This window comes from Hemitrygon akajei, chromosome 2, assembly GCF_048418815.1.
Source record: "Hemitrygon akajei chromosome 2, sHemAka1.3, whole genome shotgun sequence".
Lineage (NCBI taxonomy): Eukaryota > Metazoa > Chordata > Chondrichthyes > Myliobatiformes > Dasyatidae > Hemitrygon > Hemitrygon akajei.
The window spans coordinates 51654036-51670899 of NC_133125.1; the positions used below are offsets into that span (position 1 = coordinate 51654036).

Consider the following 16864-nt stretch of genomic DNA (forward strand, 5'->3'; position numbering starts at 1 on the left):
AAACTAATCAAGAAAATAGCAAGATTCCCTTCATTTATTTAGGACATTATGCCGTTTAATTGGGCCAGGAGACTGTTGCTGAACAGTATCTAACTAGCATCATTCTCGTGCACTTGCATGGCCGTTAAACACTATACCATGCTTAGAGTTTTAAATAGTGTCAGTTGTGTGCATTTGTGTTCAAAAAGCAGTGATTTTTGTCACTGATAGTTGGCAAGAGATAAACAAGAAGACAATTCAGAAATGTTTAGCTTAATACAGTTTCAGGCATTCATGCTTGGAGATGCCAGAAACAGCCAGAGTGAAAACAAGGTAATTTCACTACTTCAACACGTTAGGAATTTGAAAAATGTTACAATGAAAATGAAGATTTAGAAGTTGTAGCCGTCGATAGCATTGTATGAAGTGAGTCCATTATCTATACTAGGTATCTGTGCTGATTTTGTTGATTTACAGTCAATCAAAAAAAAATGTAGGATGAATTCCTCCATCAATAATGAAAAGGAAATAATCAGCCCAGAGATTAGTTTTGACTTTAACATTATTTGTTTGGGTAATGTACCAAAAGGGCTCAAAAAACATGAAAGATATGTTACAAATACTACTAGCAGCCAGTAAGAAAGCGATGACCAGGAAATGGCTAAACAGAGTCCTGGAAAGCACGCACTACTGGAATGGATAGAAATAGTTCAAGAAATTTATGTTATGGAACGATTGACTTTCTCTCTGAGACACACCACTAAAAAATTTGTAAGATACTGGGAAAATTGGACTATTTATTTGAGTTTGAAATGACTTCTTCACTGTACGTTTATTTGGTTTAAAGAACTTTGTTTTATTTCTTCTTATGAGGAAACCTGCAGAATGGTCTTTAAAGTCATGGATCTTAAGGTGTCCTGAGACTTTGAAGGACAATTATGGACATAAGAGTTTGGTTAAGCTTGATACAGCAATGTACCCCATTTCACTATTCATTTTTTCTATTATAAACGTTTGTATAAGATACGGATTTTACTTCATCTATGATGACCCTGTCTGTCTGTTTGTTTTTATCCTGTTTGTTCTGTTATTGGCAGAACAAAGTTTAAAAAAAAAAGAAAAGGAACTAAAACACAGTTTTATAGTACTGTAGTAGTATTGATAATGTTATAATTTATTATATGTTTCATTTAAAAACATAATTCGTTATTCAGTTAAATGTAGTTTGTCTTTTATAAACTACTTCCATGACACTTCAGGTAACTGGGGCAGCCACTTAATTGGGCCAAAGTGTACTGCTCCCAATATGCTCCAGATAACTGGAATCCACTTTATATAAAGCCTAGCTGACCAAACTATTGCCCAGTGAGGTAGATTTTAAGGAGGAGAGAAAGTAAGAGCAGTTCAAATCTTCAAGAAGATTGGATGAGCATATCAAATGTGCAAGGCATTCTTTCTTAAAGTTCTCATTCTCACTTTAATCACTATTCAAAACCTTTACCACTTACGTTCATAACTGACTTCTTTTCTAGCCCTACTCGTCTCCAAGATTTTAGAGTTTCAGTGTTTAATAATCTCTCCTGTGAAAGACCTTGTGAAGTCTTTGCATGTAACAGTGTTATATAATTGCAAATCTTTATATTTGAAATGGAAAGCATGCAGAGGTTAATTGAGGCTTATTGCCGTGTATTCATTGAGCAGTTTATTTACTCTCACTGTATGTAATTTAGCAACAATGTGCAGGCACAAAACAGCCTTTTTGGTTTAGTATAGAAGATCTGGTGAACTTGCAGATCTGAAGTGGCCCTGCAAGAAAGGGCAGAGTGATATGTTGCAAGTAAAACTAACATCACTTAAATACCCTGAAATGACCTTCTGAAGAAAATATGCAGCTACCTTACCCAAATCTTCAATCGCACTGCTGTCACCATGGTGTAGAGGGGTCAAGATGTATTTAGTGAGGGTCAGGTAAGTAGCCTTTGACCAGAATAAATATTGGTCCATTGACACCAAGAACAACACAAAGCAATCCTCAGTACCTTGTGCCTTGTCTCTGAACTCTTTATTTTTGCCATTTTTTATATTCAAACCGAGAATATTATTTGCTGACTGATACTCACCTCTGGGTATGAACTCTTAGATTCAGATTCAAATTAGTTTATTATCATGTATACCATGACACAATGAAATGTCTTGTTCCCGTGAAGCTCACAGAGTAGAGCAGTGTCCATGGTAAAAACAAACACAACAATAAATACATGAATTACAAGACAATAGCACAGGACAAAGATAGTAGTGCAAACTGAAATACTGCAAAAAAAAAATGCCAAAGAAACAATAATGGAATGACTGAAAGAGTTTGAGAAGGTAGCAGCACTACTGGGAAGGGAGTATGAAAGGTGATTGGTACAGAGTCTGATTGTAGTGGGAAAGAAGCTGTTATTGAGTCTGGGTAGCCAGGCTTTCAAGCTCCTTTATCTTCTCTCAGAATACTGAAGACAGAAAAGGGAATGGGCAGGATGACAGGCATCCTAGGTGATACTGTTAGCCTTCCTGAAGAAATGCAACATCAAGATGGACAGGATGGAAGCAAGTGATGGACTGGACAGTGAATTCATGTACAATACCTCACATTTTCCCTCCTCTCTTTTTGCAAAACTTTTTGACATACGGTATGCCAGTGATGTTAATTCTGATTTTGATTCTGACCACTCTCTGCACGTTCCATCTGCCCGGAGGAGAGGAGTTGCCAAGTCACGTTGAGGAGAAACCCATGAGGATACTTTCCATAGCGCATCTGTAGAAGTTGGAGAGGATTCTCGAGGACAAGCTAAATCTTCTCAGTTGCCTAAGGAAGTGTGCCTAAGTGACACACTTACTTGATTACTTGTTGGGAAGAGGAACCAGGAGAGGTTGCTAGTGATATGGATGCCTGGGATATTGAAGCTGTCAACCATGTCTATAGCAGCTTCATTGATGAGGACAGGTGCCCATCTACTCCCTGCTTCCTTAGGTCAACAACCAACTCTCAGGCCTCGCTACCATAGTGTGCTAAGTTGTTGTTCTGATGTCATGATACAAGATCTGCAATCTTGGTTCTCATATTTGTTGTTGATCCAGATTATAACAGTGGTGTCATCAGTAAACTTAAAGATCAATCTGGCACTATATTTAGTCAAGTCAAGTCAAGTTAAGTTTATTGACATTTTGACCATAAACTGCTGGTACAGTACACAGTAAAAATGAAACAGTGTTCCTCCAGGACCCTGGTGCTACATGAAGCAACACAAAACTACGCTAGACTATGTGAGACTGCACAAGGCTACACTAGACTACGTAAAACAACATAAAAACTGCACTAGACTAAAGACCTGCACAGGAGTACATAAAGTGCACAAAACAGTGCAGGGTAGTACAATAATTAATAAACAAGACAATAGGCACAGTAGAGGACAACATAGGGAGTAGAGCAGGAGACTGAGCATTAGACACCTCAATAGTGCTGAGGGTCAGAATGGATGAAACGTTATGACGAATTCTAACTGACTGAGGGCAGCCAATCAGGAAGTCTAGAATCCAGTTGTAAACGGTAGCCCCAATTCTAAGGTCCAAGAATTTAAATGGACTTACTAGGTATTATGATGTTCAAGGCTGAGCAGTAATCAATGAGTAGCATCCTGATATATGTGTTCTTATTGTCAAGGTGATCCAGAGATGAATGCAAAGATGATGATGTTTTACATAGACATTTTTTTAATGCAAATTGCAGGGTGCCCAGAACTTCTGGGAGGCCTTCATTTTGGTTGATGTTAAAGCTGCTGGTAGGTAGTCGTTCAGACAGGACACTGGAACTGGAGACTGGAATGATGGAAGTTTCCTTGAAGCAGATGGGGACTGTAGACTGTTAAAGATGTCAAGAAAGACTGTGACCAGTTGGTTGGCACACGACTTCAAAACCTAACTGGAGACTCCAACTGTTCTGGTTGCGTTCCAAGAGTTTTCCTTCATTGAAGCGTATCTGATGTCTGCCTCTCTATTATTCTCCATGGATAAATATTGGCTGTATTTTCCTCGATGGACAGATTGGTTCATTGCGCAAACTGGATCTCCCTACCATAGTAAGACACTTCATCTTCAAAATGTCTAACACCTTCTCAGCCACAGTTGATCAATAAGAACAGTCTTTCCGGTGTTGTCCATTTCCTAATAAATGTCCTTATCAGTGGTCTTTACTTCAATCCTATTTTCTGCCTCTGCCTCTGAATCCATCTCTCTCATTCCCCCTCTGCTTCTTTCCTATTGTTGCATCTTATTTCTCTCTGTTTGTTCACCTTTAATTACAAGCTGTACTCGTTGCATAAACTAGAGAGACCAGTCATTGAAGATGCTGAGATCTGGAGCAATAATATGAGTGGCAACAGTCCATTTGGTTTTAAGGAATGTTATAGAACTGTACTGAAAGCATTAGCTGTGAATGTGAGAATGAAATGCATTGGGCAGTTTATTTTTGTAAATACATTTTTATTATGAATCAGGATTATTTTGCTAATAAAAAAAAACAAATCACTGGAGGAATTCAGAGAAACTACTGGCAGGGAAGATAGCAGAACAGAGATGGATGAAGTTTCTGGGAATAGTTCACAAGGTGCAGGATAGATATGTCCCATAGAGGAACATGTTCTCAAATGGCAGGGGTAGGAAACCGTGACTTGACAAAGGAAGTTAAGGACTGCATAAAAGCTAAGGAAAGGGCATATAAGTTAGCAAAAGTGAGAGGGAAGTTGGATCATTGGGAAGCTTTTAAAATCCAACAAAAGGCAACTTGAAAAAAAACTATAAGAAGGGAAAAGGTGAAATATGAGGACAGACGAACCAATAATATAAAGCAGGATACTAAAAAAAATTTTCAGTTATATAAAGGGTAAAAGGGAGGTGAGAGTTGATGATGTTGGACCACTGGAAAATAATGCTGGTCAGAGACAAAGAAATGGCCGATGAACTTAATGGTTGCTTTGCATCTGCCTTCACTGTGGAAGATACTAGCAGTGTGCCAGAGGTCCATGTGTGTCATGGAGCAGGACTGAGTGCCTATTACAAAGGGAAAGTGCTAGGCAAACTCAAAGGTCTTCAGGTGGATAAGTCACCTGGGCCAAATGGACTACATCCTAGAGTCCTGAGAGAGGTTGCTGAAGAGATAATGGATGTATAGACATGATCTTTTAAGAATCACTCTACTCTGTAAACACAAAGTGCACTGCAGATGCTGTGGTCAAATCAAGATGTACAAAAAAAGCTGGATGAACTCAGCAGGTCGGGCAGTATCCATTGAAAGAAGCAGTCAACGTTTCTGGTCGAAACCCTTCGTCAGGACTAAAGAAGGAGGGGGCGGGGCCCTATAAAGAAGGTGGGGAGAGGGTGAAAAACCAATCAGAGGAAAGCTCAAGGGGTTGGGGGAGGGGAAGCAGGGAGGGGATAGGCAGGAGAGGTGAAGAAGGAATCTAAGGGGAAAGCACTTTGGGTAGTAGAAGAAGATGGAGTCATGAGAGGTGATAGGCAGCTAGAAGAGGAGACAGAATAGAGGTGGGATGGGGAAGGGAGGGGGAGGGAATTACCGGAAGTTGGAGAATTCGATGTTCATACCAAGGGGCTGGAGACTACCCAGATGGTATATGAGATGTTGTTCCTCCAACCGAAGTTTGGCCTCATCATGGCAGTAGAGGAGGCCATGTATAGACATAACCACGGCCTCCCGGACATGGGCATCAGCCCCCAACGTGCCATGGACCCACCCGCTTCTGATTCGGACCTCAGTTCTGGAACCCTGCAGGCCACAGACTCCGACACCCATATCTCTAGATCCAGCTTGAACCGAGATCCTGACCCTATCCAGACTGGGACCACTCTTACTGCTGCAGGGTCCTACCGCTCGTCTTATTCCTCTGCTAACCCCTATCCTCCCAACCCTCCCTCCACCCCTCATCTCTCCTCCATTCCTCTGAACCCTCATCCTCCCCTCAGCCCGCTCTCCCTCCTAAGACCTCCCACTCTTTACCCTCCTCCGACCCCAGCCCCAACACTTGCCATGTCTTCACCATCCCCTTTGACCTTCCCCTCTCTGAGGCAGAGCATTCTGTGCTCAGCAAGGGCCTCACTTTTGTCCCTCTCCGTCCACACCTCAGTGAGTTCCGTGCCCGGCATGACGCTGAACTCTTCTTCCGTCGCTTACGCCTCCAAGCCTACTACTTTAACAAGGATTCCCCTCCCCCTATTGATGACTCCTTCTCCCGTCTTCAACCCTCCTCCTTCTCCTCCTGGACACCCCCACCGGGCCTTCTACCTGCACTCGATCTTTTCATCTCCAACTGTCGCCAAGACATCAACCGTCTCAACTTCACCACTCCTCTCTCCTGTTCCAACCTCACTCCCTCTGAACGCACTGCCCTCCACACTCTTCACACTAATCCTAACCTCGCCATCAAACCCGCAGACAAAGGTGGTGCCGTAGTGGTCTGGCGGACGGACCTCTACCTCACTGAGGCCAAAGGGCAGCTCTCTGACACCTCCTCTTACTTATCCCTGGAACAGGACCCAACCAAAAACATCAAACCATTGTCTCCTGTACCATAACTGCCCTTATCAACTCTGGAAACCTTCCATCCTCAGCCAAAAAACTCATAATTCCCACACCTCGCACTGCTCGCTTTTACCTCCTCCCCAAGATCCATAAGCCTGACTGCCCTGGTAGGCCCATAGTTTCGGCCTGCTCCTGTCCCACCAAACTTGTATCTGCCTACCTCGACTCCATTTTGTCACCCATAGTTCAGTCCCTCCCTACCTACATCCGGGATACATCCCATGCCCTCCACCTCTTCAATAACTTCCAGTTCCCCGGTCCCGACCGCTTCATTTTCACAATGGATGTCCAATCCTTATACACTTCAATTCCCCATCCAGAAGACTTCAAAGCCCTCCGCTACTTTCTAGACAACAGACCTCACCAGTTCCCCAACACCACCACACTTCTCAGGTTGGCAGAACTGGTACTCACACTTAATAACTTCTCTTCCGGCTCTTCCCACTTTCTCTAGATCAAGGGTGTAGCTGTGAGCACTTGCATGGGCCCTAGCTATGCCTGCCTCTTCGTGGGTTATGTGGAACAGTCTATGCTCCAAATCTATACTGGTACTACTCCCCAACTTTTCCTTCGATACATTGATGACTACATTGGTGCTGCTTCCTGCACCCATGCTGAGCTCGTCAATTTCATTGACTTTGCCTCTAACTTTCACCCTGCTCTCAAATTCACTTGGTCCATCTCGGACACTTCTCTCCCCTTTCTCGATCTCTCGGTCTCCATCTCTGGAGACAGACTGTCCACTGACATCTTCTATAAACCCTCTGACTCCCAAAACTACCTTGATTATAGCTCTTCCCACCCTGCCAAATGCAAAAATTCTATTCCCTATTCCCAGTTCCTCCATCTCCATCGCATCTGCTCCAAGGATGAGGCTTTCCGTTCCAGGACATCCCAAATGTCTCTTTCTTTAAGAATCGTGGTTTCCCTTCTGCCGTCATCAATGATGCCCTCACCCGCATCTCCTCCATTTCCCGCACTTCAGCCCTCACCCCATCCTCTAGTCACCACAACAGGGACCGTGTCCCACTTGTCCTCACCTATCACCCCACTAGCTTCTGGATCCAGCATATTATCCTCCGCAACTTCCGCCACCTTCAACAGGACCCCATCACTAAGAACATCTTTCCCTCTCTACCCCTCTCTGCTTTTCGCAGGGATCGTTCCCTCCGCGACTGCCTGGTCCACACGTCCTTCCCCACAGATCTTCCACCTGGCACTTATCCCTGCAAGCATAAGTGCTACACCTGTCCCTACACCTCATCTCTTACCACCATTCAGGGCCCCAAACAGTCCTTCCAGGTGAGGCAACACTTCACTTGTGAATCTGTTGGGGTAATCTATTGCATCCGGTGCTCCCGGTGCGGCCTCCTCTACATCAGCGAGACCTGACGCAGATTGGGGGACCGCTTCATCGAGCACCTACGCTCCGTCCGCCACAACAGACAGGATCTCCCGGTTGCCACTCACTTCAACTCTCCCTCTCATTCCCATTCGGGTATGTCCATACATGGCCTCCTCTGCTGCCATGATGAGGCCAAACTTCGGTTGGAGGAACAACATCTCATGTACCATCTGGGTAGTCTCCAGGCCCTTGGTATGAACATCGAATTCTCCAACTTCCGGTAATTCCCTCCCTCTCCCTTCCCCATCACACCTCTACTCTGTCTCCTCTTCTAGCTGCCTATCACCTCTCACGACTCTGCCTTCTTCTACTACCCATAGTGCTTTCCCCTTAGATTCCTTCTTTACCTTTCCTGCCTATCCCCTCCCTGCTTCCCCTCCCCCACCCCTTGACCTTTCCTCTGATTGGTTTTCCACCCTCTCCCCGCCTTCTTTATAGGGCCCCGCCCCCTTCTTCTTTAGTCCTGACGAAGGGTTTCGACCTGAAACGTTGACTGCTTCTTTCAACAGATGCTGCCCGACCTGCTGAGTTCATCCAGCTTTTTTGTATATCACTCTACTCTGACATGGTCCTGGAGGACTGGAAGCTTACAAATGTCACTCCGCTCTTTCAGAAGGGAGGACGGCTAAAGAAAGGAAATTACAGGCCAGTTACCCTAATCTCAGTGGTTGGGAACGTGTTGGAGTCTGTTTTTAAGGATGAGGTTTTGAGGTATTTGGAGACTAATGATAATGTTAAAATAAGTCAAAGTTAGCATGGTTTCTGTAAAGGCAAATCTTGCCTGACAAATCTGATAAGAGTTCTTCAAGGAAGTAACAAGTAGGGCGGACAAAGGAGAGGCAGTGTATGTCACTTACTTGAATTTTCAGAAGGTGTTTGATAAAGTGCCACACATGAGGCTGCTTAACTAGATAAGATCCTGTGGTGTAACAGGAAAGATACTGGCATAGATAGCAGAGTGGCTGACGGGCAGGAGGCACTGAGTGGGAATAAAGGGGACCTTTTCTGGTTGGCTGCCAGTGACTAGTGGTATTCCTCAGGGGTCAGTATTGGGACTGCTACTTTTCACATTGTTTATCAGTGATTTAGATAATGGAATTGATGACTTTATTGCAAAGTTTGCAGATGATACAAAGGTAGGTGGAGGGGTTGGTAGTGCTGAGGAAGCAATGTGATTGCAGCAGGACAGGCAAATTGGAAGAATCGGCAAAAAAGTAGCAGATGGAATACAGTATTGGGATATGTATGATAAAGCATTTTGATAAAAAGGAACAATAGTGCAGGCTATTATCTAAGTGGGGAGAAGGTTCAAACATCAGAGGTGCAGAGGGACTTAGGAGTCCTCATTCAAGACTCCCAGAAGATTAATTCACAGGTTGAGTCTGTGATAAAGAGGGCCAGTGCAATGTTGGCATTCAAGGGGAATAGAATAGAAAAGCAAGGGGATAAAGCTGAGCCTTTGTAAGACACTAGTCAGGCCACTCTTGGACTATTGTCGACAGTTTGGATCCCATATCTCAGAAAGGATGTATTATCATTGGAGAGAGTCCAGAGGAGGTTCACGAGGATGATTCTGGGAATGAAGGGGTTAACATATGAGGAGCGTTTGGCAGCTTTGGGCCTGTACTCACTGGAACTTAAAAGAATGTGGGAGGATCTCACTGAAACCTACCAAATGTTGAAAGGACTAGACAGAGTGAATGTGGTGAGGATGTTTCCTATGGTGGGGGTATCCAGAAATTGAGGGGCAACCCTTTAGAATGAAGGTAAGGAGGAATTTTGTTTTTAGCTAGAGGGTAGTAAATTTGTGGAATGCTTTCCCACAGACAGCGGTGAAGGCCAAGTCTGTGCATATATTTAAGGCAGAAGTTGATTGTTTCCTGATCAGTCAGGGCATCAAAGTGTATGGCGAGAAGGCAGTGGGATCCAGGATCAGCCATGAAGGAATGGTGGAATGGACTTGATGGACAGAATGGCCTAATTCTGCTCCTTTGTCTTATGGTTGTATAGTCTTATGGTCAGGCAACTTCCATGGAGATAAAGGGATGGTCAAACCTTTGGGTTGAGACCCTGTAGTCCTTTTGCTAACAAGAAAATCTGCAGATGCTGGAAATCCAAGCAACATGTACAAAATGCTGGAGGAACTCAGCAGGCCAGGCAGCATCTATGGAACAGAGTACAGTTGACGTTTTGGGCTGAGACCCTTCAGCAGCACTTGAGGAAAAAAAATATGAGAATCTCGAGTTAGAAGAGAGGGGAGGAAGAAGCACAAGGTGATAGGTGAAACTGGGAGAGGGAGGGGTGAATTAAAGAGCTGGGAAGTTGATTGGTGAAAGAGATACAGGACAGAAAGCCATGGAAGAAGGAAAAAGGGGGAGGAGCACCAAAGGGAAGTGATGGGCAGGCATGAGAGAGGGAAAAGGGAATGGGGAATAGAGAAGGGAGGTGGGAGACGTTATTGGAAGTTAGAGAAATTGATGTTCGTGCCATCAAGTTGGAGGCTACCCAGCTGGAATATAAGATGTTGCTTCTCCAACCCGAGTGTAGCCTCACTGCGACAGTAGAGGAGGCCATAGATGGAAATAGCGGAATGGGAAGTGGAACTAAAATGGGTGGCCACTGAGAGATCTCGCCTGTTGTGGCGGATGGAGCGTAGGTGCTCGGCAAAGTGATCTTCCAATCTACATCGGGTCTCACCAATATACAAGAAGCCACACCAGCAGCATCGGATGCAATAGATGACCCCAACAGACTCACAGGTGAAGTGTTGCCTCATCTGGAAGGACTGTTTGGGGGCCCTGCAATCCTTTTCCTACCATGGACACTGCCTGGTCCACTGAGTTCTTTCAGCAGTTTATTTTTTTATTTCTTTGCTGGGGTAAACTGGACTTACCCATGGGCCTTCAAGCTACAGGAACCAGTGAAAATATGAGAAATTCCAAGGCTCAGGAATTTATCCAATTTAAATGAAAACAAGTCTATAGCAGCTTCTCTTCTCTCTGTTCAAAAGCACATGCAATTAGTTTTAGGCTGGCTACGGAGGATGGATTGAATGTTATTCCATTTGTCTTTGTTACATATCTGATTGCCAAAGGGAGATAAAATAACTTCAAACAAAAATGGCCAATCTTTGAGACAGCTGCTCCAAGTAAAAAGGCAATAATTGTATTATCACTGTTGGCAAAGCCCCTGGCTGAAGGATGGGTAATTGAACTTAAGTTATGTATTTTTGATGACTTTTGAGGGAAAATGGATGTGGATGGAAGTGAGGTGTGAATAGGACTTGGATTATGTCACTTCTCACACTGATGACCATGCATGGGTGACATTCCTAAACTGCATAAGAAGTAGGAGCAGGAGTAGGCTGACTAGCCGTTGAGACTGCTCCACCATTCAATCTGATGTGGCCATTGATTCAGGTCCACCTACCTGCCTTTTTCCATTAACCCTTAGTTCCCCTTCTATGCAAAAATCTATCTAACTTTGTCTTAAATATGTTTAATGAGGCATCTTCTACTGTTTGCTTGGGCAGAGAATTCACTGTACTCTGTGGAAAAGATCCTAAATCTATTGCCCTGAATCTTGAGGCTATATCCCCGAGTTCTAGTCTCACCTTAGAATGGAAACAATTCTCCTGCCTCTATCTTATCTATCTTTTTCAAAATTTTATAAGATCTCTTCTCATTCTTCTGTTGCAGGCCCAGCACAAATCCCTGCAGCACTCCACTCCCCACTGACTGCCAACCAGAAAAACACCTGTTTCTCCAAATCTCTACCTTCTATTGATTAGCCTATCCTCTGTCTGTGCTGATACATTCTCCCCAACTCCATTCATCCTTATAAATCTTTTATACAGCACCTTATTGAACTCCTTCTGCAAACTCCAGTATCCACTGTGCTAATTATATCCTCAAAGAACTCCAATAAGTTTGTCATACACCTGCAAACTGAGTCAAGGTATTCTACAAAGATACAGAGGAAAGAATTGAAAATAGCAGAGATGGGGGTATTGGGAAACAGTTCTTTGACCTTTCCTATGATGATTCTTGAATTCACTTTCAGTTCATTTGGAGACAGATAACACCTTTAGTGCAGTGCAGGAGGTGGCATGCAGGAAAGGCTTTTACTACTTCTGTACTGGCATGTGAAGATAAAATTTTGCCATTTATGTGGAGGAAATGTGAGCAGACAGTCCTGTACACACAAATAAACATGCTCGATTCTCCTCTATGTGGCCTTATTTTGCTTCCTCGACAAGCTGTCTCTTTCCATAACTGTTTCTTTCAGTTCTGTTTGCTTTCTGTGGTCGCGTCTATGATGTTTTCAAAATCTATCACTTCCTCACGTTGGTGGCAATCGGTACCTGAGTGAATAAAATTGCAGCAGAGAGAAAACTGCAGATAGTTCCAACCCAAAATACATCAGAAAGAGGAGTAGATCTGATGGCACTTCATAACATCTCTTAAAAAAGAAAGGTGCTTCTTTAAAAAATTTTGGATTGAGGACATGAAACAAAACGGGAAATCTTTGCATCAGACAAAAATAAAAAAAGGAAAGAGAACAGGAAGTGCAGTTAGAAGGATGCAGAAATACTCATTGCTAAGAAATGTTTTAAGAGTTTCTACGTAACCAAGAGCTGGAAGTTATAAAACTGAAAAATTAAGGTTTCATTCAGAATATGCAGAAGCAGAGCACCAAACCAGTGAAATAGAACACAATTAAGCACAATATGAGTGTGTGAAAAATAAAGAAGTACCAATTAAATGTGCAAAATCATGTGCCACCGATCCCTCGGACAAAGGATAAATGGATGTTCCTGAAATTTTGACTGGATCGTTTGAATATATCAGAGCTAAAGATCATAAGACATAGGGTTAGGCCATTTGACCCATTGAGTCTGCTCTGCCATTCCATCATGGCTGATTTATTATCTCTCTCAACCCCATTTTCCTGCCTTCACCCTGTAATCTCTGATGCCCTCACTAACCAAGGAACTATCAACCTCAGTTTTAAATATACCCAATGACTTGACCTTCACAGTCATCTATGAAATGAATTCCACAGATTCACTGCACTATGGCTAAAGAAATTCCTCCTCTTCTCTGTTCTAAAGGGATATCCATCTATTCGGAGACAATGTCCTCTGGTCTTAGACCCGCACTATAGAAACATCCGCTACGCATCTGCTCTATCTCGGCTTTTTAATATTCGATAGGTTTCATTCTTCTAAACTCCAGCGAGTACAGGCACAAAGCCATCGAAGTTGCTGGGTGTCAGCATCTCTGAGGATCTATCCTGGGCCCAGCATATTGATGTAATTACAAAGAGGCATGACTGCAGCTATTTCATTGAGAGTTTGAGGTGAATTGGTATGTCACCAAAGACACTTGCAAATTTCTATAGATGTATCACAGAGAGCATTCTAACTGGCTGAGTCACCACCTGTTTTGGAGGGGCCACTGCACAGGATCGGAAAAAGCTGCAGAAAGTTGTAAACTCTGTTAGCTCCATCATGGGCACTAGCACTCCACAGTGTCCTGGACACCTTCAAAAGGCAATGCCTCAGAAAGGCGGCATCCATCATTAAGGACCTCCATCACCCCGAACATGTGAACATGCCCTCTTCTCATTGCTACTATCAAGGAGGAGATACAGGAGCCAGAAACCACACACTCTGCATTTCAGGAACAGCTTCTTCCCCTTCACCATCAGATTTCTGAATGGACTATGAAACTCACTACCTCACTATTTTTCCCTCTCCTTTAGCAATCATTTAATTTTTTTGCATTTACTTATTGTAATTTATAGTTTATTATTACTATGTATTGCAGTGTTCTGCTGCCACAAAACAACAATTTTCATGACATATGCCAGTGAAATTAAACCTAATGCTCGTCATGCATTGTGTTAAAGACAACAATAGTTGCACTTGATATGGGAGAGGCACAAGGACCAGAGAAAAACGAAGAGCTTGTAAGTGAGGCTTGAAAGTGATTCAGATCCTAGAAAAACTGATGCTACTATCTTGAGGAAAAATAATTCATCATTTCTCACCTGAACCTTTTCTTTCAGTACAACACAATCTTTTCATTTGTTTTCTCTAAAATAACCTGAACATTCAGTGACTGCTTCAACAAGGTTTGGAAAAAGTAGTGCTTTCGTCTGAAAGTAATTTCAATAAAGGGCTTAGCTGATAGCATTGCAGACCAATTGAGCAATATAAAGGAAATGCTTAAGTTTCAAAGGTGGACTAAACCTGTCCAAAATTTTGATTTGTGCATGGCAGCTCGACAAAATCTCATTTTCACAGTAATTAGGGAACATTGTTTTAAGTGGCATGTGGTTTTGGAGTATGGATATGAATGTTCGTTACTGTATATGAGGCAACAACAGACAAGGCACTACAGAAAGCCAACTCTTTGCTATCCTTCAGACATTGAATATAGTCATAAGGTTTAAGGGAAAACAACGTGATCTCTTGCAAAACATGAGACCTGATCCCAGTCTTCAGTTTCCTGCCTAGATGTGGATTTAAGATGGCCCACTTAACAGATTTTAGATAGTTTGGTTTGCTTTTCCACTGCTTATCACTTGCAGTTGGTTACTGTATAATTTACACAGTACAACAGCACAGTCTTACTTCATTCAATCAAAACATGATAGATTGTTTTGCTGTGTTTAGGACCAGAATATTTAAGGTGAAATAATACTGACTTCCTATATTTTGTACAACGATTGGTGACATCACTTCCTGAGCATGCAGCTGCTTATCTCAGATATATGTCGATTTACTTGCATGTGGTTTTGCATGAGGCAGGAAGAATGGTTTTGTAACCACTACTTCTTCTCGCAGAGACTTCACTGAGTAAGGTTTTTATCAGCTTGAAGACGCCATTTTATGAAGGTAAACGTTTCCACTCACTTATCAGGTATGAAACATTCTGCCAATTGCAGATAATTAATGTAACCTTAATTTTAAGCGGTCTTCAGAAGTGCTTATGTGCTTTGATGCCATATAGAAGCTAGCTTCTCTGTTTCATATCCCTAAGATAGTCTAATATTATCCTTCCTTTATACTGTGAAAGCAATGCTGCAAAAAACATACATTAAACGATCTCTCATCATTCTTTGAGTTAATTGTGTTGTATGTATGTTTGTGTTGTGTTGTACTGTGCTTCACAACTTTGTCTGAACATTAAAAATGAGCAGCCGCTGTTGGAAATCAATTGATTTGCTCTTGACAATATGTTAATTTACTTATTTTTGAAACAACCGATTAAATGCAACTTCTCGACTGCGGTTACAAGTGCAGTACTTAAAATTCAAAATGAAAGCATGTATATCAAAGTTGCTGTTTAAAGGCCAGGTCTTAAAACTACTTGATTTTTTTCACATGATTTCTACTTGGTGCAATTTGAATTCCTTGATATATTTAATAATTCTGAATTAGATTGACAGAGCAGAACTTAAAATAGTTGCAACTATAATGGTGTTGAGGATACTTACTGTAAGGAAACTGCCCGATATGTATGTTGCTGATTTGGCTTGAGAAATGCAGGCCATTGGATGGAACATTTTGGTGATCAAAGAAAGAGTCGATAAACAGAAAAGATCTAAAAGGTGGAAGAAGGAGTTTATAAACTTGCTTTCAAAGACAGAGCTCATGAAAACAAAACTGTATCCCATTATCCTTCCATTAATTTTGGAAACAATATAGGATTTGCTCTCCCTCCATGGTATAACTCATTGATTACATCTGTTTCACAGTTGGTGCAAACTTACAAGATGAATTTAACTTTCTATTTCTAAATTGAATGTTGCTTTACAAGTTAGACCAAAGTTCTGTTGTAAGTTTGGTTAAAAGATAATTGCAATAACTGTGAAAAATGAAATGTGTAAATAGAATGGTTATCTGTGGGCTGTACAAGGTCTGGGGAGAGATTATTCTGCTATATGACTGACTGAATTGAAAATAATATTGAAGATAATATTTTGTTTTTATCGTACAAATATACATTTAAACAACTAGTTCTGAAGAAGGGTCTTGGCCTGAAATGTTGGCTGTTTATTCATTTCCATTGATGCTGCTTGACGGGCTGAGTTACTGCAGCATTTTCTGTATGCCCCTTTTGGATTTCTAGCATCTGCAGACTTTCTCCTGTTTATTATATTTCATACTTTGCATTTCTGATTAAATGATTAATAAATTGGACAGAGTGCACAATTCTTTTTCCTTCGTTAGAGGTGAATCAAACCAGTGGATATAGATCTTGGACGAGGGATTTGAGGTGTAGAGGTAATTTGAAGGCAACCCTTTTCACCCAGTGTTCCTGGATTGAGCACTGCTGGATAAAATGGTGGAAACAAAGTCATTGACAGCATTTAAAAGATGAGTACTCGAATTGCCTAGGCATTACCAGCTATGGACCAGGTGCTGAAATATGCATCTGATGTATTCAAGAAACCTAGAAGCCCAGTGCTCTACTGCAAGCCACAGAGGTCTGCAGAGCTCATGAAATAAAATCGAAAGACATAAGCAGTTATGTTTTAAATCAATGATTTTTCATAGTAAATGGGCCATCGGTTGCTTTCAGCAGCTCTCAGGATGAGCTTTTGTGTGCTGATCTATGTATTTCAGAACTGGCAAAGGTAATTATTGATTTGCCTGCTAGTTATTGGTGGGTTAAACAATTTGTATGGGATGCTTACATATATTATAAATTATTGCCATCATTTATGTTGCTTTGGTATCCTTCATGTGCAAATTGTACTGAAAAGTCCATTGCAGCCCAATAAGAAGTTCTGCCCAATCTCAGTGTATTGCGCTTGACTGCAATAGGCCCATT

At 42.1% G+C, this 16864-nt stretch overlaps 1 protein-coding gene across 6 annotated transcripts in view; it reads left to right on the plus strand.

Annotated features, from left to right (window-relative positions):
• dock8 (dedicator of cytokinesis 8) overlaps window positions 1–16864 on the plus strand; it is a 261176-nt gene that overhangs the window by 63216 nt on the left and 181096 nt on the right. The window contains exon 1 of one of the 6 annotated variants that reach the window (XM_073072133.1): window positions 14826–14922. The exons of 4 other annotated variants lie outside the window; for them this stretch is intronic. In XM_073072133.1, coding sequence (XP_072928234.1) covers window positions 14917–14922 — 6 coding nt within the window. In that variant the 5' untranslated portion in view covers window positions 14826–14916. Of the gene's footprint in view, window positions 1–14825; window positions 14948–16864 lie in introns of those variants that run through there. One more of the 6 variants, XM_073072142.1, reaches the window with a different exon arrangement.